Source organism: Pestalotiopsis fici (assembly GCF_000516985.1).
Source record: "Pestalotiopsis fici W106-1 unplaced genomic scaffold PFICI_Scf_11, whole genome shotgun sequence".
Taxonomy (NCBI): Eukaryota; Fungi; Ascomycota; class Sordariomycetes; order Amphisphaeriales; family Sporocadaceae; genus Pestalotiopsis; species Pestalotiopsis fici.
In genome coordinates this window covers 882,999-906,640 of record NW_006917101.1, presented here as the reverse complement: position 1 = coordinate 906,640, position 23,642 = coordinate 882,999, and the positions used below count along the sequence as shown (strand labels likewise).

The 23,642-nt window shown below is 50.6% G+C and overlaps 5 protein-coding genes across 5 annotated transcripts; 3 read left to right on the top strand and 2 right to left on the bottom strand.

Moving 5' to 3' along the window:
- Positions 1-3,426: 3,426 nt before the first annotated feature.
- Positions 3,427-5,277, top strand: PFICI_13274 (uncharacterized protein; the record flags this gene model as incomplete). The annotated part of the gene is made up of 3 exons (XM_007841855.1): positions 3,427-3,579; positions 3,637-4,659; positions 4,726-5,277. The coding sequence occupies 3 exons, from the start codon at positions 3,427-3,429 to the stop codon at positions 5,275-5,277; spliced, it is 1,728 nt and encodes a 575-aa protein (XP_007840046.1).
- A 5,241-nt stretch (positions 5,278-10,518) lies between these two features.
- Positions 10,519-13,723, top strand: PFICI_13273 (uncharacterized protein; the record flags this gene model as incomplete). Its single annotated transcript, XM_007841854.1, has 2 exons — positions 10,519-10,701; positions 10,760-13,723. 2 exons carry the CDS (start codon positions 10,519-10,521, stop codon positions 13,721-13,723), a joined length of 3,147 nt encoding a protein of 1,048 aa, XP_007840045.1.
- Positions 13,724-14,133: 410 nt separating this feature from the next.
- PFICI_13272 (uncharacterized protein) lies at positions 14,134-17,817 on the top strand (the record flags this gene model as incomplete). Its single annotated transcript, XM_007841853.1, has 1 exon — positions 14,134-17,817. One exon carries the CDS (start codon positions 14,134-14,136, stop codon positions 17,815-17,817), a length of 3,684 nt encoding a protein of 1,227 aa, XP_007840044.1.
- Positions 17,818-18,179: 362 nt separating this feature from the next.
- Positions 18,180-19,435, bottom strand: PFICI_13271 (uncharacterized protein; the record flags this gene model as incomplete). The annotated part of the gene is made up of 3 exons (XM_007841852.1): positions 18,180-18,482; positions 18,541-19,091; positions 19,213-19,435. The coding sequence occupies 3 exons, from the start codon at positions 19,433-19,435 to the stop codon at positions 18,180-18,182; spliced, it is 1,077 nt and encodes a 358-aa protein (XP_007840043.1).
- Positions 19,436-20,666: 1,231 nt separating this feature from the next.
- PFICI_13270 (uncharacterized protein) lies at positions 20,667-21,488 on the bottom strand (the record flags this gene model as incomplete). Its single annotated transcript, XM_007841851.1, has 1 exon — positions 20,667-21,488. One exon carries the CDS (start codon positions 21,486-21,488, stop codon positions 20,667-20,669), a length of 822 nt encoding a protein of 273 aa, XP_007840042.1.
- Between the last annotated feature and the right edge of the window lie 2,154 nt (positions 21,489-23,642).

Below are 23,642 nucleotides of genomic sequence, written 5' to 3'. Positions count from 1 at the left end.
ATCCAATCTCAATTTGACGGGTTCATCCTTGGCCAGCCGTTTGATGGTCGCCGCGGACTTGCATTGCTCCTTCCGCGGCTATATCCAGTACGTACCTCGAATGACAACACCCGTGCCTCCCCCCCTGGCCAGCACTGGGCTTAGGAGGAGATCTAGTTTGCCGGTCTGTCTAGGAACCCTGACTGATTACTTCTTCCCCCCCTACGACGAGCTGCGAAACGATATGGTTTGAGGTAAGATGAAGAGCAATGGCACTTTTTGCACTCGAGTCTCAAAAGGGTTGTTATCGTCGTCTGTAGAGTCGCTGAGTATGTGAAAAATGGCCCAAAGTGCTGTGCGTCGCAGGGAATGCTACTAGGTAGGTAGCAAGTGCGGTCCATTCACTTTGTACGGAACCAAAGTTCTGCTTACTGTTTATTCAATACAGTTTGTGTTCTATTGCACGTTCCATGGCCAGATAACTCCATCGCACTTCAACATTTGTTGTACTTCTCTGTATTCCCTAGTGCGTCAATCTTCTACAATGAGGACATGCTTCATGAACGGCAAGCATGGCACTTTTTGACATTTGGGCAGCTAGGCTTCTCATAGGTTACCAATGGCATGTAGATTGTATGCGCTGCAAGCAGCTTCATATACATAATCCTCGCTCCGTACATACCTTACGACCAGATAGCGCATTTGGGCAATGATCTGTAGTTCTCTGCATGTATGCACTGCACTGCTAGGTGGACAACCGATGATACCTACTATCCACGAAGCAAACAGATTGGGAGGAAATTGTAATTCTTCAAGCCACAATTCGATCGCGCTTCGCTAGGTGGCTGATCTATCGCATCCGGCAAAACTGCCCTGAGAGCTGACGACCTCACAGTCATGCAAATATGAATTCGCTGCCACTCGTTGATTTGTGTGGGATGGGTCGATCAAAGCACCACCTGCTAGCAAGAGGGCTAGAGTTTGCTATGCCGAGCTGTGCCTATATCGAGTTGAGGTCCATGCTCGTCCTCGTCCCGGCCCTCTCTCGGCATCCCTTGTCAACTGCGCGCCGTCATCTGGTTCGGTGGAGATGGGGGGGAGTGGCCGGCGGACGTACCTACCTGTGAGCTCTGAGCTACCTTATTACCTGTTCTAGGGAGGTTTGCCACTACGTACTACCACTACGACCAGCTAATCGTGCTCGGCACGTCCCCTACTAGCCATCTCACGGGAACGTCAGCCGTTATCCGTCCAAGCCGCGTGCCTGGATTGACCCTGTCGGGCTGATCTCTACACGCCAAAAGGGCTGCGGATCGCCCGCTGTGTCGTTCGACAAGTCTACTTACTGCGGGTGCATGCCTGGCAAGTTTTGCAGTGAAAGCGTTGCAATTTTTACATGTCGACTTTGGAGCCATCATTGGTCGGTTGTTTGCCAAAGTGGTAGGCAGGTCGTTCGACCACTCACAAGCAGAACACCCAAAGGCAAACGAAAACGTAACTTCGGTTTGGCAAATGATGCCCTTGCAAGCAATTAATACAATTAATTACCTAGGCATGCTGGTAGGTAGCTCATCTCCGCTTTTTACAGAAGACGATCTTCTCTCCCTGTCTCTCAAGTCTCTCTCTCGTCACCTCTCTTTGCATAAAGCCCTTTGAAAAAAGTCGTGACCGATGAATTTTAGTGGCTGCACGAGACTTCTAACCTAGGGCTTTCCCTGGCCGTCAAGGCCACCAAGATACGGCATTTAGGTAATGAATGGTTGGTAGGAACGTGCTGGATTGGATTCTTTGGCGAACTGGGGATTGTTCCGCTTCTGCTCCTTCTCCAGCTTGCGCGCTGCCCTTACGTCTTCTTCTTCTTCTTCCATGGGTCAATGTACGGGACCACGGGTCCCTCCTGCCTGCGCATGGTCTCGACGGGTTTGGCGCATGGGCGGGCATCAGATCAGGTCAAGGTAGCTAGCCTAGGGGAGACCTCGGGAAGGTCCAAAGTTCCCACCTACCCTGGTACGCACAGTGTCTGTACTTCTAGACCCAAACGAGTTTAATGCGAATGCTACCCAACGCCAGCAAACGTGCTCGTCTCGTCTCGTTTTAGTCTTAGTTGGGGTAGGTTATACATGACGGCACCACAACTGTTTACTCGGTACCTCCCATTTACCTCCATTACTATGTCTACCTACACGGCCTGTCCATGTATGGCCCAGGTAATAGATCACATATATCTCTGCTCTCCAAGATCCTTCTCGCACCAGTCGTCGGCTCGCTAGCGTTCCCCTCGGTCTTCTCTGATGTTTCTGGCCCTTAAGGTCCCATAGGTAGACAGAGGGTGCTGGCAGAATGCATCCACAGAAGGCACAACATCGAGACGCAGTCTGTGAACATTTTCCTCATTCTCCTGTTGAAAAGTGGCAATAATAACCCACCAATACAGCTCACATGCAGTTTTTTTTTTTTTTTTTTTTTTCGGGGTGTTCAAATGCAACTCAACTCCAACTTCTAGATCCCACCTTGAAGCCTTGCTGAGCCTTGCTGAGCCTTGCCATCTGGCCGGGCCGGACGGCCATGGCCCGTTGTCACTTTAGGCGCTGATGGTCGCATATGAGCAAACCGTGGGCCGACGCTCATCGTCTTCTCCCTTCTCACCACTTCTGGCAGGCCGCAATGGCTCGCTCATTCAAGAGATCCACTCGCGTCTGTCAATGTGATCATGGTACCGGCTCAGGTACACGGCGGCGGCTATTATGCATGGCAGTGTTCCTTATGCATCACTACCCACCAAGGATATCTCTCCCCCCCGTTGCCCAGTGGCTCGAGACAAGCCCCCAAAGATCCAAGTCCCTTGTCGTTTATCTATGGGTCTATCCCGGTACATAGTACGCTGATCAGATGAGGTCGACTTTTTGTACCGTCAGGTATTTGCAGGGCCCCTGCCGATTGTCGACATTGGCGGGGGATGAGTTCACGTCAAAAGAGCATAGGTAAGTCTATGGAGACATAGGTAGAGGTATCCACTCCACCCACCAAGAGCCGGCCTGCCTTTGCCTACCTTGCCTCCATGGATGATAGATACAGTCCACACGTACCACACGTACCTGACAAAAGCAGTACTTACTTTTTTTTTTAACCCTTCTTTCACTGCCGGCTGTTGGATCTGCGTCTCTATAAACATACCTCTTCATCCTCCATTCCTCCTCATTTTCAATCCGAGAGCCAATCCTGCGAGTTCTACTCTATTTGTATAACTCCATCACACGGCAGCATCCAGTATCACTTGAGGCAAAAAAGACGGCGTGCCTTCGCAACATTCCATAGACCCCACGACCTTTATTTTCTCCTTCTCTGACTTTTACTGGTTCTGGCCCCGATCACAAAGCACCGTACTCGGCCCCAGACTTGAACTATAACACTGTCGAGTCCATCTCAAGGATTCAACAGCAGACAAACATGGGCGATCTTTCGTACGAACAGCAGTCATCTGGTCATCACAATCAGGACCATATTGCATCCGAAGGTCACCTCCCGCTCCGCGCCTATTCGGCCGCCACCACCACCGTGGGTGCCTGCTCTACTCCCACCACAACCATAACCTATTCCTCGGTAGGTCGATTTCCTCTCTATAGAGGACCATGTGATTGCTCATTCATCTTCACACAGATTGCCCCATTTAACTACAACGCCCCATACGATTCATCGCTACCTACCCCTGTGTCTGTTGCTGGTTCACCATCGTTATCAGACAGCGCATCAGTGAAGATGGTACACTCATTCAGCAACCCTGGGAGCACTTCCCAGCAGCCTACACCTCCTGGCACCTCCCGTTCGAGTACTGCGGATTGGTACAGCAATGCTCAAAATCATACCATGATCCGCAGCACTCAACCACCATCTCCATTAACACACCATGCGCCAGATATACTTGGACTCCTTGACGATACACACTCACCACCACAGCAACAAGTTATTCCGGTCACAAGCGTAGAGAACTATTACGGTCATTATGGTGTTTCTGGCCCGGATCCTCAGGATGACTTATCCCCTCCGATGGCATCAGCGACGCTCTTCTCAAGCAGTCCACACATCAATCCATCAGCTCTGCTGAAGGGTTACCAGATGGGTCCCAGCTCCCACCTTCACATGGCACCAGCACCGCCACAACTGCCACTTATGAACAACATGCATGGCCAAGGATCTCTAGGTACTCACATTCCTCACATCGACAATCTTCACAACCATGAGAGCTATGGTTTAGGACATGCTCCCATTGTTCTAGGCATGGAACCATCCTATAAGAGAGCGGCAAGACGCGGGGGCATCAGGCGCAGCCAACCACCACGGAAGCGTCAGCGTGGTAGTAGGGCCGCAAGACAGTCACCTTATCATGGTATTGGAGCACACGATGACCAGGTACCCTCTCGGGCTGGATCAAAGTCTCCCGTGAGGCGCATCAAAGAGGAGCGTGAACCTCGCCAGGTTCTCCAACTTCGCCATGACAAGGATCGACCTGAAGATCATTTTCTCTTTAGTTTGAGAGAAGAACTGATCAACGAAAAGGGCAAGGGCATGTGGGACAAGATTGCAGAAAGATATCACGAACGTTATGACAAAAAGGAACGCGCTGCTTTGCAGATGCAGCTTTCCCGCGCAGTATTGAAGCTGGCCATTTGGCCTGAAGATGAGGTATGTGGCACTTATATCGAGAACTGTCTTGTTCTAGGTCTCCATTAATGACTAACTCTGGTATAGGACAGAGCTCTCACCGAGGCAATAGAAGAATACGACAAGCGTCGCTATATCGATATACTCAAGATCATGAAGGAGAAGAAAGGCTGCCGAGTATGGGACTGGAAACCCGAGCACATTGCTAAACGCTTATCGGAACTCGGCGAAGAAGAATACGATCCCGATCTCAAGCCAAAGAAGATCAGAAGAAGGCGCAAGGAGATCCAACGCGAGAAGGGGCAGCCAAACCTATGGGCAGAGCCGAGTCCCCCGTCAGCCGTGTATGATGAGCGCGGTCTGAGCCTACAAACGAGGAACAACCTATCATCAGAAGAGGAGGAACGCTTGCTCGAAGCCTTCTTTGTTCCAGAAGAGGAATCTCCGGCAAATCACCCCGATGCCATGGACTTGTCTGGGTCGTTTCCTCATTCGCGGCGAACCAGTGCCCAGCAGGATCATCAAAGCGAGCGTGTGGCGAAGCAAGCTTGCGATCAAATGATTGCTCAACACAGCGAAACCACGCCGTATTATGACAGCTCGAGCAGGGGCCAGCAAAGCTATCCTCACCTGTCTTGATGACAAAGAGCGACCACTCTTTCACTTTTACTCTTCCTCTTCTCTCTTGATGATACCCCACCATTTACTATCTGTCTGTATCGAAGAAAAAGCATCTCAATCTTTTTCAGTCTAGTGGTTTAGATTTATGCCGGCAAGCGGCTTGCGCGATACCTTCTTTTTTATTTACTCAAACCAATGGTTTTTATTAGTCTGTTTTCTGCAATTTTTGGGCATGTGGCGATTTTCAAGAGTTCTGTTGTGCCATACTCTTTTCTTCTTCTTTTTGTATATATTTAGTTGCATTCAAAACACTAAAACTTTCAGCGGAACTTTTTTTTCCCCGTGATGCCTATACGGTGACATGGACTTTGGACATGACTGGCTTTAATTGTCATGCTCATATTTGGCACATCCACTGCAAGACATGGCGCATGGCGAGATTGGGGGCAAATATCATGATCTGACAATGCAATACAAGGTTCTGCCAGATTTCCGAGTGTCAAATTATGCTGATAAATCCGATTCTTGACCACTTTCTAGGAGCGGAAACAAGCATTCTTTCTGGCCATACTAAGACTAACACGTAAGATGGTAACCAAGCCACGATTGTAAGCCATGCGGGGAGGGGGGATGTGTTTCAAGAAATCAGATTTAGAAAGTGATTCTTTTCTTTGTAAAGTCCGGTTGCGGCCATATTCATGACCTTGGGCGATGAGCCACAACAAGACCCCTTGGGGCGGTCTATATTTATCAGAGGTACTAGTAGTAGAGCGGCCACTCGGTCTGTCTACTACTGCAAATGCAAGGGAGTGGATTGGAGGGGGGATGGATGCATTTGGACTGCATAACGCGGCCTAAAAATGTTCCAAGAAAAGTGTCTCCAGATTCAAAGTAACTGTGCATCGGCTCGACAGCACATGATAGGTTACCTAGATATGTAGAGTTTTACTGTGCCCTTCATAAGCATACAGAGCGAATACGTATGTAGTCTTTTGTCTCCGCTTTCAAGACGATTTATTCAATCATCGTAGGTGTTTCTTTTTATTCCACAGAGTAAAAGCCCCATAGGGCTGGGAGTCAAGCGTTACGTATGGTTTCTCGTCCCCCCCGCCCTTTACCCCCCTCCTTGTTCTCATGATAGGTGCGTATTATGACACAAAATGCGGTGTAGTATTGTGTAGAAGCAGAAGAAAAAAAGAGGAGAAGAAAAATAACCTGCTCCAATCTATGTCCTCGCCTCCCTCCCAGTGAGGTTCATTCGCTACGGGAATGAATCTAGACTTGGAAAGCAGCATCGGTGAAAGGGGGCTGGGGGCCCTGTCTTTGACCCGACGGACTGGTAAATGAGCTCCCTTCTAGCTTTCTCAAAACCACGTAATAATGTCCAGAGGAGAGGAGAAGAGAGCCGAGAGAGAGAAAAGCGGCATGCACTCAACAAATCAGCCATGTTCTCTCTCCCTCTCATTCTTTATGTCATCGGAATTTCTTTGCGGGTAATGGGCGTTTTCTCCCAGCTTTTGCCTGCGACTAGGATATAGGCATAATATTATGAGATCTATCCCACCCGGGGGTGTTATTTACAATTCCCTCTCTCTTTACCTACAGGCACTATATTACGTATCAAATGGAATTTGGCCACCGCTCTCTCTCGTCTCTTTTGCTGCTACGATGTACTGACCAAACAAGATACGGGTAAAGAGACAGGGGATTAAAAAAAAAAAAAAAAGTCGACCTCGGAAAATCCGCTCACACGCACAGATCCACCAAGGGCCCTGTAGCTCTTGGGGATTTTTTTTTTTTCATTGTCTTCTCTTCAAGTCCTTGTCCGGCGGCATCCTGGATCGCCTCCTGGTTCGGCCCAATTCAAGGTTCTGACAGGGCTTGAAGAAGAAGAATTGATCCTCTTCCATTTCTTCTTCCCTTGACCCTCGTCCGTCCGTGACCCATGTAGTACTATTATTTTGCGCACTGACTGGTACATAACATGATATGTAAGGGCGAGAGACTATTTACTTTTCCCACCCCCTCAAGGATTTCCAGGGCCCCAAAAAATGGAGCCATTTCCTTTTCCGGGGTTGTCAATATAGAAATAACCTCTGAGTGAAAAAGAAAGAAAAGAAAGAGGGCCTCACTCCGGCGTAATTATCTCCATATCTGCAGCCCTGTCAAATGATGGCCGCAACGCTGCTATTATTCTTGCCATGCGATTCTGTGCCTCCCCCGGGCTGGGAAGGCAAGGTTCGATCCTCGTGGCGCAGCCGAGAGTAGCATTTCTGCCGCGTGACAATGCACTATCCCGCACACTTCTATTTTTTGAATCATATAGGATGGCTAGATGTGGAGGATAGTCCTAGATCAGACCGCCATCTTGGCCGGCCGGCTGGCCGGCCGAGCATAGCATGCTTGATGTCATGGGCCACAATATGCAGAGAGCAATCCCCTTCAAATCACTTTGGGGGCTTCTCCATCTTCTTGGTATCGTAGCTTGATTTTCATTCGTCCCCATCGTATTGAGGATGCACGCTTGGCACGGATTTTAAATCAGCCAAGAATTGGCTGGGGGAAAGATGGCGGTGATATCGGAACATAGCCGAATTGTATGCCCAAGCTCATCTTCTTGTCTTGCCGCCCTTATTTCTTATTTGAATTAAACAATCACGCTCGCTCGTCTTGGCAGGAGACAAGACTAATTTGACGTAAGAAGAAGCTGTGTACCATGAAAACGCACAAGCATCATCATGTACAAGGTTCATGCCAGGCCATTCGTCTACGGAATCTTACCGAAATTGGCCATGACGAAAAAAGAGTTGATTCTCCATCAAAGCTCACCAAAAGCACGCGTCTGAATACTTGGTGCCGCCTAAGCCTGCCCAGCGCAGACGAGTAAGGGAGAATGATGGAGAACAAGCGCCGGGTAGTTCATAAACGTACATGTATTTGGTCCCGTCGGCAGCCGCTTCAAAGGAGCGGCAGGGGCCATTAGACTCTTTCCTTATCTATCCCTTTGTCCAGTGGATTACCAAAGGCATAGTGGTAAGTCATTGAAGGACGTAATTATCTGCAGACTTCAGATGTCTGAACCACCAATCGAAAAATACAGCGACCTGGTAGTGTTTAGCAATGCAGAGCAGAACACTTGGGGTACAGGTCTGCTTAAAGAAGCTTATTGCTGGTTTTGGGATATCAAGTGGGTGTCTTAATATCGTGCTTCCATTGGAAGACAATCAGACCCTTGATAGAATGAAGGACAGAAGCATCTGCGGCAGTTACTGGGCTGGCTGTACATGGAGGGTTCTTCACTCCCACCTTTGTCCGACGGTAGGATAAAAGAAGTTGTCGGATGTAGCATGACTTGACGAATCAGGGCGTAGGGGACCAGCATTTGCTATGACTTCACCCACAGGCTCATTGTTCAAAGATCTTCCTTGCGTCCCTCAGATCGAAGTCTCTTGGAGGCACGCCCTTTTGACTCATCTCAGCACCCACCCGCCTTTCCGCGTCTCATAGCAATGCCAGAAAACCCCAGCAGTCTGTAGAAGCTATACACACAAGACCTCGGGACCAATGCGTGCCGGACTTGATCAAGTTAGCGAGACCAGGAACTTTTAAGCAGGTGCGTGCTGGCGTAAATATAGCATTGATCCAAAAATGCCCTGCTTCATACACCAGGAGCCTTCCCATATTGAGGCTGAGCCAGGCCGTGACAGTTTCGCCAAAGGTCAATAGGAAGCTCCCACTGGGCTAGGCTTCAAAGCTCAACCCATGTTCATATGAGAGAACTTTCCGTCGCGTGGGTCAAGTATTCTGAAGTATCAGATGGTTGTTGGGTGATGTTCATCAGAGATAATCCCTGTGGAGACGGCAATATACAAGGCGGCAGAACTTTTGAGCCATGTCACATAATGATCCTTCTGAGCAACTCCCGACTTTTCGCACGCCATGCAAACTAGCGCGTTCCCGATTGAGGCGGAGAAGACTGTATAAAGCGGGAAATGGCATCGATCCTTAGAAGCGAAGAACATAACGGGAGCAAGGGTTGGCTTCCAACCAGGTTTGGAATCCTCGGGGGAGGGGGGGGGGAAAGGACTGCTGGGATGTGCCGACCTTCCTCCTAGGTCATGTACCCGCGCCCGTGGGCTCTTCCGTACAAGTCCATAGTTTTGATAGTGGCTGGCGATAGGGTCCAGAGAGAGGTAGAGGGCAAAGGTTCCGCGAAGTACCTGTGTGGACGAAAGCCTGCCAGGTTGCGCAGAGGGTGAGCTAAGCTAGACGGTTCACGGGCCGCAAAGCGCAACTCGTCACGTCACAGAAGACTTCGAGGTACCAGAATGTATTGACGCAGGGATGGAGATGCTTGTTGTTCTTCTTGTTGTTGTAGATACTGTAGATTCTGTTGAAGCTTTTGAATGGGCAAACAACGAATTCTCGCTTAATTTTGCCGTTCTCGTCGAAGCGCGAGGTTAGGACGCAGCCTCGTAGGCTCCGTAAGCGACAGGCCTTCTGACGAGCGGCAAGCGCTTAATGGACTGAGGCCCGCCAGCCTTGGCAAAGGATGCGACCTCGTGGTTTCAAAGGAGCATTAGAAAAGGCAGGTGAGTGTGGTAGGTTTAATGATGCAATGTGTAAGCACTGTAAGTTCACACGTTAATCAGTAGCATTGGCTCGGTGCGGTGCAGTGCAATCTTATGTAGTGCTCAGCGGTCAGTCAGTCAGTCAGTCAGTCAGTCAGTGCTGGATCCCGCAGTCCCCACCCCTTTACCTTTGCCCAGTTTTTTGTTTTTAGGGAGCGGACAGGGGAGATCTGTCCTCCACTCTGCACTGGTGAACAAGAACTGGAAGCTTAGCAACGGGTCAGCCAGTACATAGCGCTATCTTGTTAGTGCGTACATTGTATTTACTGGGCCCTTTAGCGTAGCCGAAGCGCTGTAAAATTACCAGCTACCAGGCTCAGCGGCGATGACAGCATCAGACGGCCAGCCAAAAGTCAGCTTGCTTGTTGCTTGCTTACCTTGACACCTGCACCACCGTGAGGTATCCAGCCGTCGCATGCTTGATACCGGCCAGCCCATACCAACTCCATCCCTCATCCGGCTGAGCAGTTATATTCTCATTAAGCATTGCAAGCGCGGCGATCCCCCCCGGTCGCCCGCTCGTCTCACGACGATTGTCTACCTTGTTACACATGCATGCTTATACCTCTAGCTCCCGGTGATGCCCTCGGCATGCGTGGCCGGCCGGAGACGGAGCCCGGCAGCGGCCATGACGCGGGGCACATCATTAGCACTCTGGACCACCATATGTCTACTGCTGCTGCTGCCGTCATGGATCGTAGCCGTGCGGGCTATGCGCCCGGATCGAGTAGCACAGTTAAGGCAGGAGACGGTTGACATGTTCTACCACGGCTTTGACAACTACATGAGTATTGCTTTTCCAGAAGACGAGGTGAGGCACAGCCCACACGTGTCAATGTAGAAGGCCAGCTGACTTATCGATGATATAGCTGCGGCCAGTTTCTTGTACACCTTTGACTCGCGATCGTCTGAACCCTCGACATATTGAGCTTAACGACGTCCTCGGAAACTACTCCTTGACCTTGATAGACAGCTTGTCGACCCTTGCGATACTCGCCTCCGCCCCTCCAGATGACAAGCAGACCGGGCCCAAAGCTCTGGACGATTTTCAGAAAGGCGTTGCAGCATTGGTGGAACAGTATGGAGATGGACGGCCGGGTCCCTCGGGGCAAGGTGTGCGCGAAAGGGGCTTCAATGTCGACAGCAAGGTTCAGGTCTTTGAGACCGTTATCAGGGGCGTTGGTGGTCTGTTGAGTGCACATTTGTTTGCCGTAGGAGACTTGCCAATCTCTGGATACAACCCAGGTCGAACCAATGATGACGTGGAACACCATCCGATTGTCTGGCCAAATGGATTCAAGTACGATGGCCAGCTACTTCGACTTGCCTTTGATTTGGCGCAACGATTGCTCCCTGCATTTTATACACAGACTGGCATGCCATACCCGCGGGTGAATCTGAGGCATGGAATTCCATTCTACGTTAACTCTCCGCTCCATGAGAACATTAGTCTGGACCCTGATGGCACCCAGGAGCCCCCAGAGATTACAGAGACATGTACAGCTGGAGCGGGAAGCTTGGTACTCGAGTTTACTGTTCTTAGTCGCCTGACGGGTGACCCAAGATTTGAGCAAGCTGCCAAAAGAGCTTTCTGGTCCGTCTGGTCAAGAAGGAGCGATATTGGCCTCTTGGGCGCGGGCGTAGATGCTGAAGGTGGTCATTGGATAGGGGGTTTCTCTGGAATTGGTGCCGGCATCGATAGCTTCTTCGAGTATGCTTTGAAGACACATATCTTGCTGTCCGGGCACGACCTACCAAACCGCACGATGCCTACACACATTCCCTTCGGAAGTTCGCTCGACCCCAATTCTATTTATACGCCATTATCCGATGAAGACAACTCACCAGATGCGTTTCTGGGGGCGTGGCACCACGCTCATGCTGCCATTAAAAGGCATTTGTACTCCGAGGTACACCATCCGCACTATATTAATGTTCACGTTTCCACTGGCTCGCCTCAGGCGTATTGGATTGATAGCCTGGGCGCATACTATTCTGGTCTTTTGGCTATCGCGGGTGAGCTTGACGAGGCCATTGAGACACATCTCCTATATACGGCCTTGTGGACTCGGTATTCGGCCCTGCCGGAACGATGGTCTGTCCGAGACGGTAATGTAGAAGGCGGTCTCGGCTGGTGGCCTGGCCGACCCGAGTTCATCGAGTCGACTTATCACATCTACCGTGCGACCAAGGATCCATGGTATCTCTATGCTGGAGAAATGGTTTTGAGAGACATAATTCGGCGCTGTTGGACCAAGTGCGGCTGGTCTGGACTGCAAGATGTACGAACCGGAGAAAAGAGCGATCGCATGGAGAGTTTCTTCCTCGGAGAGACCGCTAAATACCTGTATCTTCTCTTTGATCCTGATCATCCATTGAACAAGCTAGACGCTCCATATGTTTTCACCACCGAGGGCCATCCACTCATCATTCCACGGGAAAGTGGCCAGTACCGGAGACGCCAGTCAAGTCCTGCCGAGAGCGGAGTCCAAAGCTACGTAGCGAGCGACTTCACTTTGTCTTGCCCCGTACCACCAAGTCTTCCGCCGCTCACTGGATCAGCAACAGCAGCAAGGTCTGATCTATACCATGCTTCAAGTTTGATCCGTTTGCACCACGTGCCCAACATACATGGCATCTCAAGTTCGAAGCCCCAGTTTGGGAGTGATGACAGTACATCAACCGAAGCTCCAAAGCCAAGGAGCAACCATACACATTTCCCGTGGACACTTCCTGAGGCAATGCTGCCAAGCGATGGGATCTGTGCAGCTATTCGCCAACAACATACATCGACCATTGAATTCCCTTCAAATACTCAGCAAGTCGTTGGAAGTGCATTCAATCTCATGTTTGGCGGGCACAATTTGGTCCGGACAGGCGAGGGCATAGCTATCAATAGCCTTAATGGCTTGAAGCTAACAATGGTGCAAGAAGAACCACCGGACGCGAGCCATCGCATTTGGAGGGTGCAAAGCATTGGCAACCTACCGCTGGGTCGGGATGAAAAGGTCTTGATCAGCCGTGATGTTCTTACTGGAATGTCCGATCCTCTATTCCACCGCATCAGGGATGCCGTGGTGGTTGATCTGCTTCTACAGACCCAGGTCCTTCCAGAGAAGAATGACACTGAAATGAATGACTTGCAAGATATGGCACATCCTCAGACATCACAGTCATCAGTCGATGTCAAATCTGTCGGAGCTCCGAATATCTTCAGCTCTTTCTTGTCACAGATCACCTCCGTGTTGAGAGATCCCGTCGCCACCTATGGCCCCATACCAGCACCAAAACCAGAATATCGATATGCGGAATTGCCAGCCATAACACCTGTGGGCCTTGGGGCCGCCCCGTTACCTGATGTCGCTGAAGCCCCCAACCCGCTGCTTGGCATCCAAATTGACTCACTCTCCTGGTCCAAAATCTATTTTGCAGGCCAGGCGTGCCAAGGTAAGCTGCCCGACAAGGCAGCCAAGAGTCACCATGTCATTGTGATGCGGCGTGGCGGTTGTTCATTCTCGGAGAAGCTGGCGAACATACCCTCCTTTGCACCCAATCGAAACGCACTGCAGCTGGTCGTTGTTGTGTCTGACGACGAAGAGGGCAATGATGATGGCGAGTACGATGTATGGAGTACGAATTTCATCCGCCCGTTGCTCGACGAAACGCAGCGGACGCCATCAGGCATTGCGAGACACCATCCGATTGCCATGGTAATGGTAGGAGGCGGTGAGCATACGTATGAGGCATTGTCGAACGTGAAAAGTATTGGGCTGCGCAGGAGATACCATGTCGAAAGCCAGGGCCTGGAAGTAGGCAACCTGATTGTTTTATAGAAGGATCTCTGATTGGAATTGTAAGCGATGCATGAGCGGCGTACAGGGGCTGGCTGATTTAGATGAGTATATCGCTACAGCATGGTGTTACTACTTGATGTACTTTGTATTATCAATTGAATATGTTATCATAGCTTATCTCCAACCAATGCTCTTTACTTTTCGTAGGCAAAGTTCAGTGTAGGAGAAGCAGCCAGGACTATGATTTCTTTCCCCAATCCTTTACTTGGTGGAAGGTAGGTTACGCCAGCTGCATTCAAGCTCTGCCAATTGCCAGCCAGACGGCAGGCTTAATTCCCATCACCACCGCGATACCCACTTCATGAATAGAGCTTGCAAAGCGAATGACACTGTCCAAGTTGAGCAATCGTCAAGAGTAGAATGCTTGCCTGCAGCGACATCTGCTCAACATGTCGTCACTGGCCAAGCCATCAGGTGCTGCCACGACGCCTTTGCGCAGTCTGCCACAAATGTCGTCAATGCGCAGGGAGTTTGTCTTGAGCCCTATAACGGCGCTGGCCTTTTACACATCGACTACCGATGGCCGGCTGTATTTGCTTGCCGGCGAGGACAATCACGTCAAGGTGTACGATGTGGAGACGTCAGAGTTTCGCGGCGACGTTGGTCTGTTTGCAGCCCAATCCGTGCACGGTATTGCCGTGAGCAAGGCGGGTGGCGGCAGCGGAGACGAAAAGAAGCAGCAAAGAATTTTGGTCTGGGGCGGCTTTTCCGTGGCGATCCTGCCGATTGATTTGGTCGAGGCCGTCATTTCTGATCAGGCAGGTCAGGAGTTGACGCGACCTGTGGTGGTGGTGGAGGAAGCTTCCGACTGGGTCTTTGAGGGCATCATCTCTCCCTATGCGCCAGATGAGCTAGCGCTGCTCACGGCACATAATGATCTAATCAAGGCGCGTTATGATGAAGATTCAGGGAGAATCGTGTTCTTGGAGACTGTATCACCATCACGGCCCATCCTCTATTCTGGAAACTTGTCCTGGGAAGAGCCGGACTGCATCCTGGTGGCCGCTGGCACGGTTTTTGGCGAGATTGTCGTCTGGAAATACTCCACGATATCTTCCAAGAGCCAAGAGTCTCCTTGTGAGATTCTTTTTATCTTTTCTGGCCATGAGGGGTCTATCTTCGGTGTTCACGTTTCGCCCATTATTCATTTGGAGACGGGCGAAAGCCTACGGTTGTTGGCCAGTTGCAGCGACGACAGGACGATCCGAATCTGGGACATTACGGATCCGCAGGACTTGTCAACTGGTACACGCGAGGAGTACCAGCGTAAGATTTTGGCGGTACGGCAAACGGGATTCGGAGACAGTATTGAGGAGAGCTCGACGGACGAGTCTGCGGCTCGGTGTCTTGCCGTGGCAATGGGTCATATATCGCGGATATGGCAGGTCGAGTTTCCCCTGAGACAACCACGACTCTCCTCTTCTTCTATTGACCTCTGGTCGTTTGGTGAGGATGCGACCGCACAGAAATGGTCTCTATCATTAGGCACTTCACATCCTTCGACCAACGGTGGGGACAAGGCACAGGTCCCTGATTTGCCCACGCGTACAAGAGGACAATTGAAGAACGAGGCAATCTATGCCAACCATAACGGGAAGAACATCTGGTCCCATGCGATAAGGACCGACGATTCCGGTCAATTACTAGTCGTGACCGGGGCTTCTGATGGCAAATTATCAGTGATTGGAAGTTGCCACAGAGTCACGGAGGGAAAAACACTCGAGGAAATGCCAGCAATGCCCGAGGTTGTTGAACTCGATGAAGAGTCGACTGTGCCCCAAGAAGAGGCAACTGCGACACCAACAGAAAATAGCATTTCGCCAATGCATCCTGACTCATATCCAAGTGGTGAAGACGCAAGCAAGAATCCCACCCCAAAAACGTCAAAGCCAACTAAGAAGAAGAAGAAAGTCAAGAAGCCAACCAAGGACTTTTTCAACAGATATGCGTTGTTGTCTGACAACACTATCCTCACCTCGACCAAAAACGGGCGGTTTTTTATAGCAAATGCAACAAAAAACTCTTCCTGGGAACAATTATATCTGCCAGACCATCTTAGAGACGCCTCATCAACTTATGCAGTAATCAAGGGCTCCTTTGATGCGTCTACTGCATATGTAGGCACAGCTGAAGGCAATGTGTTTGTGTACCGCAGTGGCGGTTCTTCCAAACTTGAGCATGTTGCTAGCGTACATGGCAAAGTTTCTGATATATTTTCGCTTACGTCTTCACCAAATGTGAGTCCCTCAGTGCAGGTACGCGAGGAAAACGCAACCCAGGGGAAACCTGTGGAGCATCATAGATCAAAAGTTCTAGTCACAGTCCTCGGAAGCGACAGCGCTTCGCTTCTCGGGTTTGATGAAACATCTGAATCGGAGAGCCCAAAGCAAGTACATATACCAGTGGACAGACGTTTCATTGTTACATCAGCAGCCACTCATAAGAATCTGGTGGTCTTGGGCTCAAGAACAGGCTATATATCAGTACTTGAATCTGCCGATGACAAAGTATATGAGGTGAAAGCATCAGTCGAGCCAAAGACAAACGACTGTGTCACTTCCATCACATTTCTCCCGCCAAAAGCTAACGAAGGCTCTGTGAACTTTCTGACCACGAGTCGCGATGGAAAATTCCGGATTTACACACTATACAAAAACCAAGAGTCATGGCATGTGACACTGATCCATGAAACGTCTCCTCCGTTTGGGCCCATCATCGAAGGGGCCTCGTTAGCCCCCAGTGATGACGAGGGCGGCCTCGACTTGATTCTCTATGGATTTCGTAGCACGAAATTTATTGTTTGGAATGAAACCCAACGCCGAGAGATTGCCTCGATCGAGTGTGGCGGAGGACACAGAACATTTGTCTATGATGCTGTACAGAGTGCCCTGGGCGACTTTCGACTCGTTTGGACACAAGCATCACAGCTATGTTTCTTCTCCCAATCGCACGCCTCCCACAGAGCACTCAAGTCGGGAGGACATGGCCGAGAGATCAAGGCTGTCGCTGCTTCTGGAGATCTCGTGGCCACCGCGGCCGAAGATACCACCATACGGATATGGAGCTACGCGAACCAGGGCCAAGCTCAAAACGCAGAGACGTCCATGCGGTGCCTGGCCGTGCTTGAAAACCATACTGCCGGCATCCAGAGCATGAAGTGGCACAAGCAAAGCCACTTGTTCAGCAGCGGAGGAAACAAGGAGTTCTTCGTATGGAGGCTTAGCCAGCTCAGCTCCGCTTACCGCGGCCTGGCGGTAAAGTGCGAGGCCGTCTACCCCGACCGAAGCGACGACATTGATCTGAGAATCATGAATTTCGACGTGTCCTGCGTGGACGACACAACGACATCTTTGCACGGCCCATCCTTTCTCATCACCATGGCCCTGTCCAACTCAACATTGCTGACCTATGCCTATTCCGAGACGGCAGGCTTCCAGCTCGTGGCTAAAGGGTCCTACACGGGCGCATGCATGACGCAGGTACAACATCTCCATGTGGACGACGCCGCGATACAGGTCCTGACAACCGCCACCGACGGCTACGTGGCCGTCTGGGAAGCGGCGGCACCCCTTGTCGACGCATCTTCTTCATCCCACGACGTGGTCGCCGAATTCCGCACCAGTCTCGTCACCAGGCTCCACCAGAGCACCATGAAGTCGCTCGATATCAAGACATTTCCCAGCGGCGCGGACGATGATGGCGGGACTTCGTACCTCGTTGCCACGGGCGGAGACGACAATGGCATCGGCGCCATGCACCTCTACCGCAATGGCGCCTCTGGCCGCTTCGCCGTCCGGTCAAAGTCCATGGTCAGGTCGGCCCACGCCGCAGCCGTGACGGGCATTGGGTTCCTGAGCCTCGGCGCCGAGGGGACGGTGGCGGTCCTGGCCAGCTGCAGCAATGACCAGCGCGTCAAGAGGTGGGAAATCGCGGACGCGCTGGGCGAGAGGCCACGGTTCAGGCTTCTGGATAATCGCTACAGCGCCATTGCCGATGCGGGTGACTTGGAGGTTCTCGATGAGGCGGAAAGCTTTGTGGTTGGCGGTGTTGGTCTGGAGATCTGGGCTACGTGAGTGCTAGATGACAATGAGCTAATAAAATCGAGAGCACATACTTCTTGTCCTCTCCTGCGTGATAATCATTTTTCTGTTTTATGATCACTGGAAAGCAAGTCAAATAGGCATTGCTCAATGTCATTCACACCAGTTTCCACTGTGGTCAGTCTTGTACTTGACCGTCTTCTTGAATCTTTGTCTATTTCGAATTCTAATGGCGTCTTCATCTCTAATTTCTAATCTGGCATTTGCGGCATTGGGTTCGCTAGAGGAAAAGGGGGGTCCAAGCCAACAAACTCTAAAAATCAAAACTGACATCTATCCTTCGTGCGTACCTAATTTCATCGTTCATTTCGCATTTTCATTATCGCCATTACCGGTTACCTCGCCGCGCTGCTGCCAAAGACGCCCCACCAGCACTCAATGTGCGTCTTTTCGTCATCGTCGTCGCCCCAGTCATCCTGGCCCATTAGAGAGTGCTCTTCCAAGCACGTGAGAGGCCAGTCGTCATCCTTGGCCAACTTGTCTTTAAAATCCTGGAGCAGACGCCTCGTGATGTTGTCTCGCAGCGGAACCATGGCGACGACTCTGGCGTTGGCGTCTCGCGACAGGTGGTCGCGCACGGCAGAGGCCAGGAGGGCTGGGTGGTCATCGTCGTAGATGGGGTCGGCAGCCAGTAAGATCTATATCAAAGCATGAGCATTTGTGAACACGTGCACAAGGTGTCTGGTTGGAACATACCTTGAACTGATTTCTATTCGAGAAGAGCTCATCGTCGTCCTCAGGTTCACCGCCCCAGGTCAGAGCACCCGCCTCAACGGTGCCACCGAGCGACTCAATCATTTGGCGGTTGGTCTCAATGTTATGAGACAGATTGGGCACAATCTCTGGCAAATCACTCAGGGTAACGCGAGTCTTCCAAATGGCGGCGGCGGCCATGCCGCAGAGCCCAGTCCCGGATCCGAGCTCGAGGACATCCGGGAAAGACGACGAGGAGGTCCCTTCAGCTTCCGCCGGGAGCAGATGTGACAGCGACCGCGCAGCAATCTGGTCCAGGAGGCCCGCGAGAAAATACGACGACCCCCACGTCTTGAAGCCCAAACAGTCGCCAGTAATGGACGGCTCACGGATAATGAGTTCAAAATCCGGGTAGGTGGCACTATCACCGCTGGTAAAGGGCCACCGGCGCGTGATCTCGCCCATACCCGCGCGTCCGCAGCGCTCCGAAAGTCGCCGGCTAGCCTCGTCCCAGATGGCCTCTCTCTCGTCGTCACTGTCGCCGAGCCATCTCACTATTACGATTATAGTGTCAGTGGCGAAATCCTTGGGACTTTTCATATGTCGAAACTGATGCAAATACAGCCAGCGGCTTGTTCCTCTTGGTCGAGAGGAATCCCGAGAAAAATGACTTACAGTCGCTCTTGATGATGCTGGAAAGATATCCGGCAACCTCCTTGCGGAAGCGAGCATTGTTCTCTTGGTTCTCTAGGATGACTCGAGTCGAGGCTTGAGGACCCCAGACTGGCGGCTCTATGTGTAGGCTTTTGAGACATGCCATGAGTTCTTCAAAGCATGGCTTTTGCCAGACTTGGGGAAAGTCCAGGGCAGAGACGTGACCGCCACTTTGTTGCACCATCGTGATGAGAAGTCTCGTCTAAGAGAACAGAAAGAAAGGGGGGAAAGGTCTAAAAAATCTAAAAAAAAAAAAAGGAAACAAAAGAAATAGGAAAGTAGAAGAGAAATCGCAACACCAAGACGAGAGAATTTTGGAGTTAAATCCGAGGCATGATTCGAGACATGATGAGATGTGTTGTTGGATTCGGACTGACTGACTTATGGGAAATAACTATCTGATGTATTCAGTGAAGAGGAAAGAAATCTGACAATAGTTTTTGGCCAGTTCTGGTCTAGATCGCAATGGATTCACATGTCATCTCAATAAGTCTCAGGGACCGGCAGCTGTCTAGCGGTTGCCTACCAACGGCGCTCCAAAAAAAAAAAAAAAAAAAAAAAAAAAGAAGAAAGTATAAGTGGAGCAACAAGACTGAAGAACGCCACACTTTTGGCAGCTACGCTGAAGAATAGCACTTTCTCATTGGTTAGCCACACTGTGAGTGGATCCACCCAAGCAAGATGCGGCGCAGGCAATTTTTGACTACAATATCAGATTTTTGAGTCACCAAAACTTTTCGGGGCTTTCTTTTCCCTTTTCTTCCTTGTGAAGCATCGTCCTCTTCAACGCCGCGTTTCTATGCTACAAACAGAGAATTTGCTGCGCGAGCAGTTTCTCGACAGTCTGGTTTTCCAGTCTGATTTTTTACCCCTTCTGCATATGAGAAATTCGGAGTAATCTTCATCCACTACCTCACTCGCCCTGCCCCCTCCGTGGGCGGGATGATTAGGTCTGCCCGTAAGGGTCCAGCTTGAACAAGCCCGCAATTAGGCATCAGAAAAGCAGGGGCCTGGCGCCTTCTGGGCCTGCTCCAGCAGGCTCGGGGGGGTCCGTCCAGTGCTTCCCTATGGGAGAGCCGTTGCGAAGATTGTGTGGGAACACTTGAGTGCGATATGCGGCGTGCTGTCCCTTTCGGGGGACGAGTACAATTCGATTCTGATTACTCTGCTGAGGACGATGCTTCACCATTTCTTTTTCTTTTTCAGGTCAGTCATCACTCCATTGCGACACTCAGTCCGGAATACTACTAACGAGACACAAATGGCAACCCAACTACTTAGGCGTCTTTATTATCAGCCCAGCGTCCCAGTACAGCATCCAATCCCACTCTGGATTCTCTCGGCATACTCCCTAAGCTGTCGACATCTCTGGCGTATCTCCCATGCCTTCCGTAGACTAGTCCCCATCTTGCTGCTCATCCCCAGTGCACCGCGGCTTCTGCCTGTCCGCCCTCGTAATTGCCAGCTTCTGCGCCATCAATGTGCATTGTAACTGTGTCGGCAGATATGGGCATAATTCCTCTCTTGTCAAATCGATAAATCACTCTCGCCGTAGGCTTCTCCGGATCGACAAGGTCATGAAGCTCCTGTAATTCGTTGATTAAATCTGGGCAGGCGCCTTCGTTCATCATTGTTTTCCGAGCCAGCTCTTTCACTCGGTTGTATGCGTGCGCTATCTTATCCAACAAAAAATATCGAGAGTTATACGCATTTGCATCGCTCGGCTCGTCTTGTAAAGTGACATAACCTGCGGCGTCGCTAAAATGGTCGAAGCAGACTTGCAATTTGCTGACTTGGTATACCAGCTGTTGATCTTCACCTTCCTGCTCTTGGCTGTATTGGGTGTTTTGCGCGATCTTGCTCTGCCAGATGCGACGACGTGTGACGGTGTCGACATAATCGCGTACACTGCTGATGTCTTGATTGTACTTGTCGAAAAAGGACTGGTATATGCCCATGCTCTCCTTGGCTTGTTCATGGAGCTGCTTTGCCGCCTGGGCAAGTCTCTCTTCTGCCCCTCGATCCATGGTCATTGGCTTGACAGATGTTGTTGGTGGACTGACCGCCGGCGGGATCTGAATTGGATTATGCACGGTCGTCACGTTTCGGTCGTGACTCTGATCAGAAGCATGTCGGATCTTGCTGGGGACATCCAGAGCCATCGGATGAACATAGTAGGACATTCCGCTATGGGAGCTATGGCGGATCTCGGTACCGATCCTTCGATGCGGATACATTGTGGTGAAATCTGGCAGGCTAACACATCGGGGATGTGGAAGCTGTTGGCTTTGAGCCCTCGAGTTGTCATTCATCATCTTCTTGCGTCCCCGAGGTAGCCAGCTAGTGGGCTATCCTGTCCGGCAACAAGGCATCAATGCCTGTACGGTTTCAACTCTTAAATAAACCAAGGAACATGAAAGGCTGTTCACATTCAGAAAACCTTAGTCTAGCTCTAGTTGCCCGGGTTAAGCACGGCAACTTGCAGCTCAACATCAAGCAAATTATCAGATTTTGCCCCTCAACAGCAGCCTGCAGATGACACATCTCAGCCCTTGTTGCTGGCCTTGATCTTTGCCAAGGCAAACTCCTTGTCAAACTGCAAGAGGTCGTGGAGACACCGATTACGATGGTCTATAGAGACACGCCCACTACACTTGTCGAAAAGAGACGCTTTGGTTTGTATCGTGCCTGGGCATGAAACAACAACAGCTATACCCACATTCACATGTCCATCATTGTACTACTCCGGAAGCGTATACTCGACTTGCAAGATACAGTATCTCCTGCATGGCGGAGTACCGGCAGGCGAACCAACACCAACCTAGAGATGTTCAAAGACCCGAGTGAACTATCAAAAGGTACGCGGCTACATCGAGCACATCTTGCAAGGATATCTATAAGCGAACCCATAACGGCAGATCCTTTCAGGCATTCCTTTCCACCCGCTTGACTAGAATCAATATACAAAGTTTGCTATGAGGCATTCTGATACGAGCATCTCTTTCTTTCATGGAAACACAAGCTACAGACCATTCCGCAAGCGTACATTGCATATCCCCCTCCTCCACAAACAAGACAAGCATTCTCTTCTCATTCCGGGTCATCATGGTCGTGTAGTTTGCTAATTTGTACCACCCCCGGTTTGTCACAAACCTAGACTACATATATACAGTCGAGTTTGAACCCCGGTCAAACAAGAAATTTGGAGCTTGTCGCTTGGGCGCTAGTTTTTTTGACCCGGCCATTTGGTACCTGCTAAAACACAGTAAGCGCGCCTAACTCAGGCCAACAACAAGAAAACATATGACCTTGATCAGTTGTTATTTAGCTGCATGCGGCTAACAACAAGTGATAAATCTGACATGATCATCCCCCCATCCCCAGACAAGTCCAAGATCTACCTAGACCCTAATGTAGGTAGACATGGATTACAACCCCCCCGGTCCGCCTTTCTCCTCAATCCCGAGAGGGTCATGGTTTGCGCCCAGTTTGCCCAGCAAGGCTTTGGATGGCCAACCTTGTTCTTCGTTGCTACTTGGGAACATACCATGACAGGATATAAGCAACCTCCTCATAGCTGACCCAAATAACAAAATACAATCAAGGAAGGAAAAAAGTCTTGGGACTTGATGTGCTTTTTCTTCCCCTCCCTGGTCTTTCCCAATCGTTCTGCAGGCAGGTTGGACCCAATCAGCACGGCCTTGCATCTGTCTTGTTTGCTGGGGGGGCCGAATGGGGACAACCCGTAATCTACGTACTTCTCATCGAGAATCGGCCCCTAACTCTTCAAACGCCGTACTGCGGGCGGACAGTTCCGTTTGCAACTTTGTGACGGGGCTGGAAAACCTCTCCTCTCCTCCGTCCCCTTTCTATCTGATCAACTGCTTTGCTCTACCGAACAAGACTACAAACAATCGGGCAAGGAAGAAAGCGTGAGTTATCGTCTGCTACTAATGGCATCAAGTGAAATAGCACGCACGTCGGATATAGAAGCTCATGCTCGGATCTGTATTTATTTGATCTAGTCCACACACACGAGGGTGAACCTTGTGATCATCATGATCACCAACCTTGTAAGGCTGTAGTAATTCGATCGATCGGCATACCATATTGGGTCATGTTGCGGGGCTCCAGCAAGTATCCTGTCCCTGGGTACCATAATGTAGCCAACACACAATGGAGCCCCCATCCCTTGTAGTTGGGCAGAATACTGGCTCGGCCACGGGAGCAGTCTCCCGTTTCCGGGAAATAAAAGGTTATCAACCAACGGAGACTCGTGCTCTACTCTATTCAAGTGCGGGCCGGGGCATCAAGTAAGGAACTTTTCTCGGCACATCCCAATGGACATCCATGGATGAAAACCACCAACACACACACACACGCACACACAC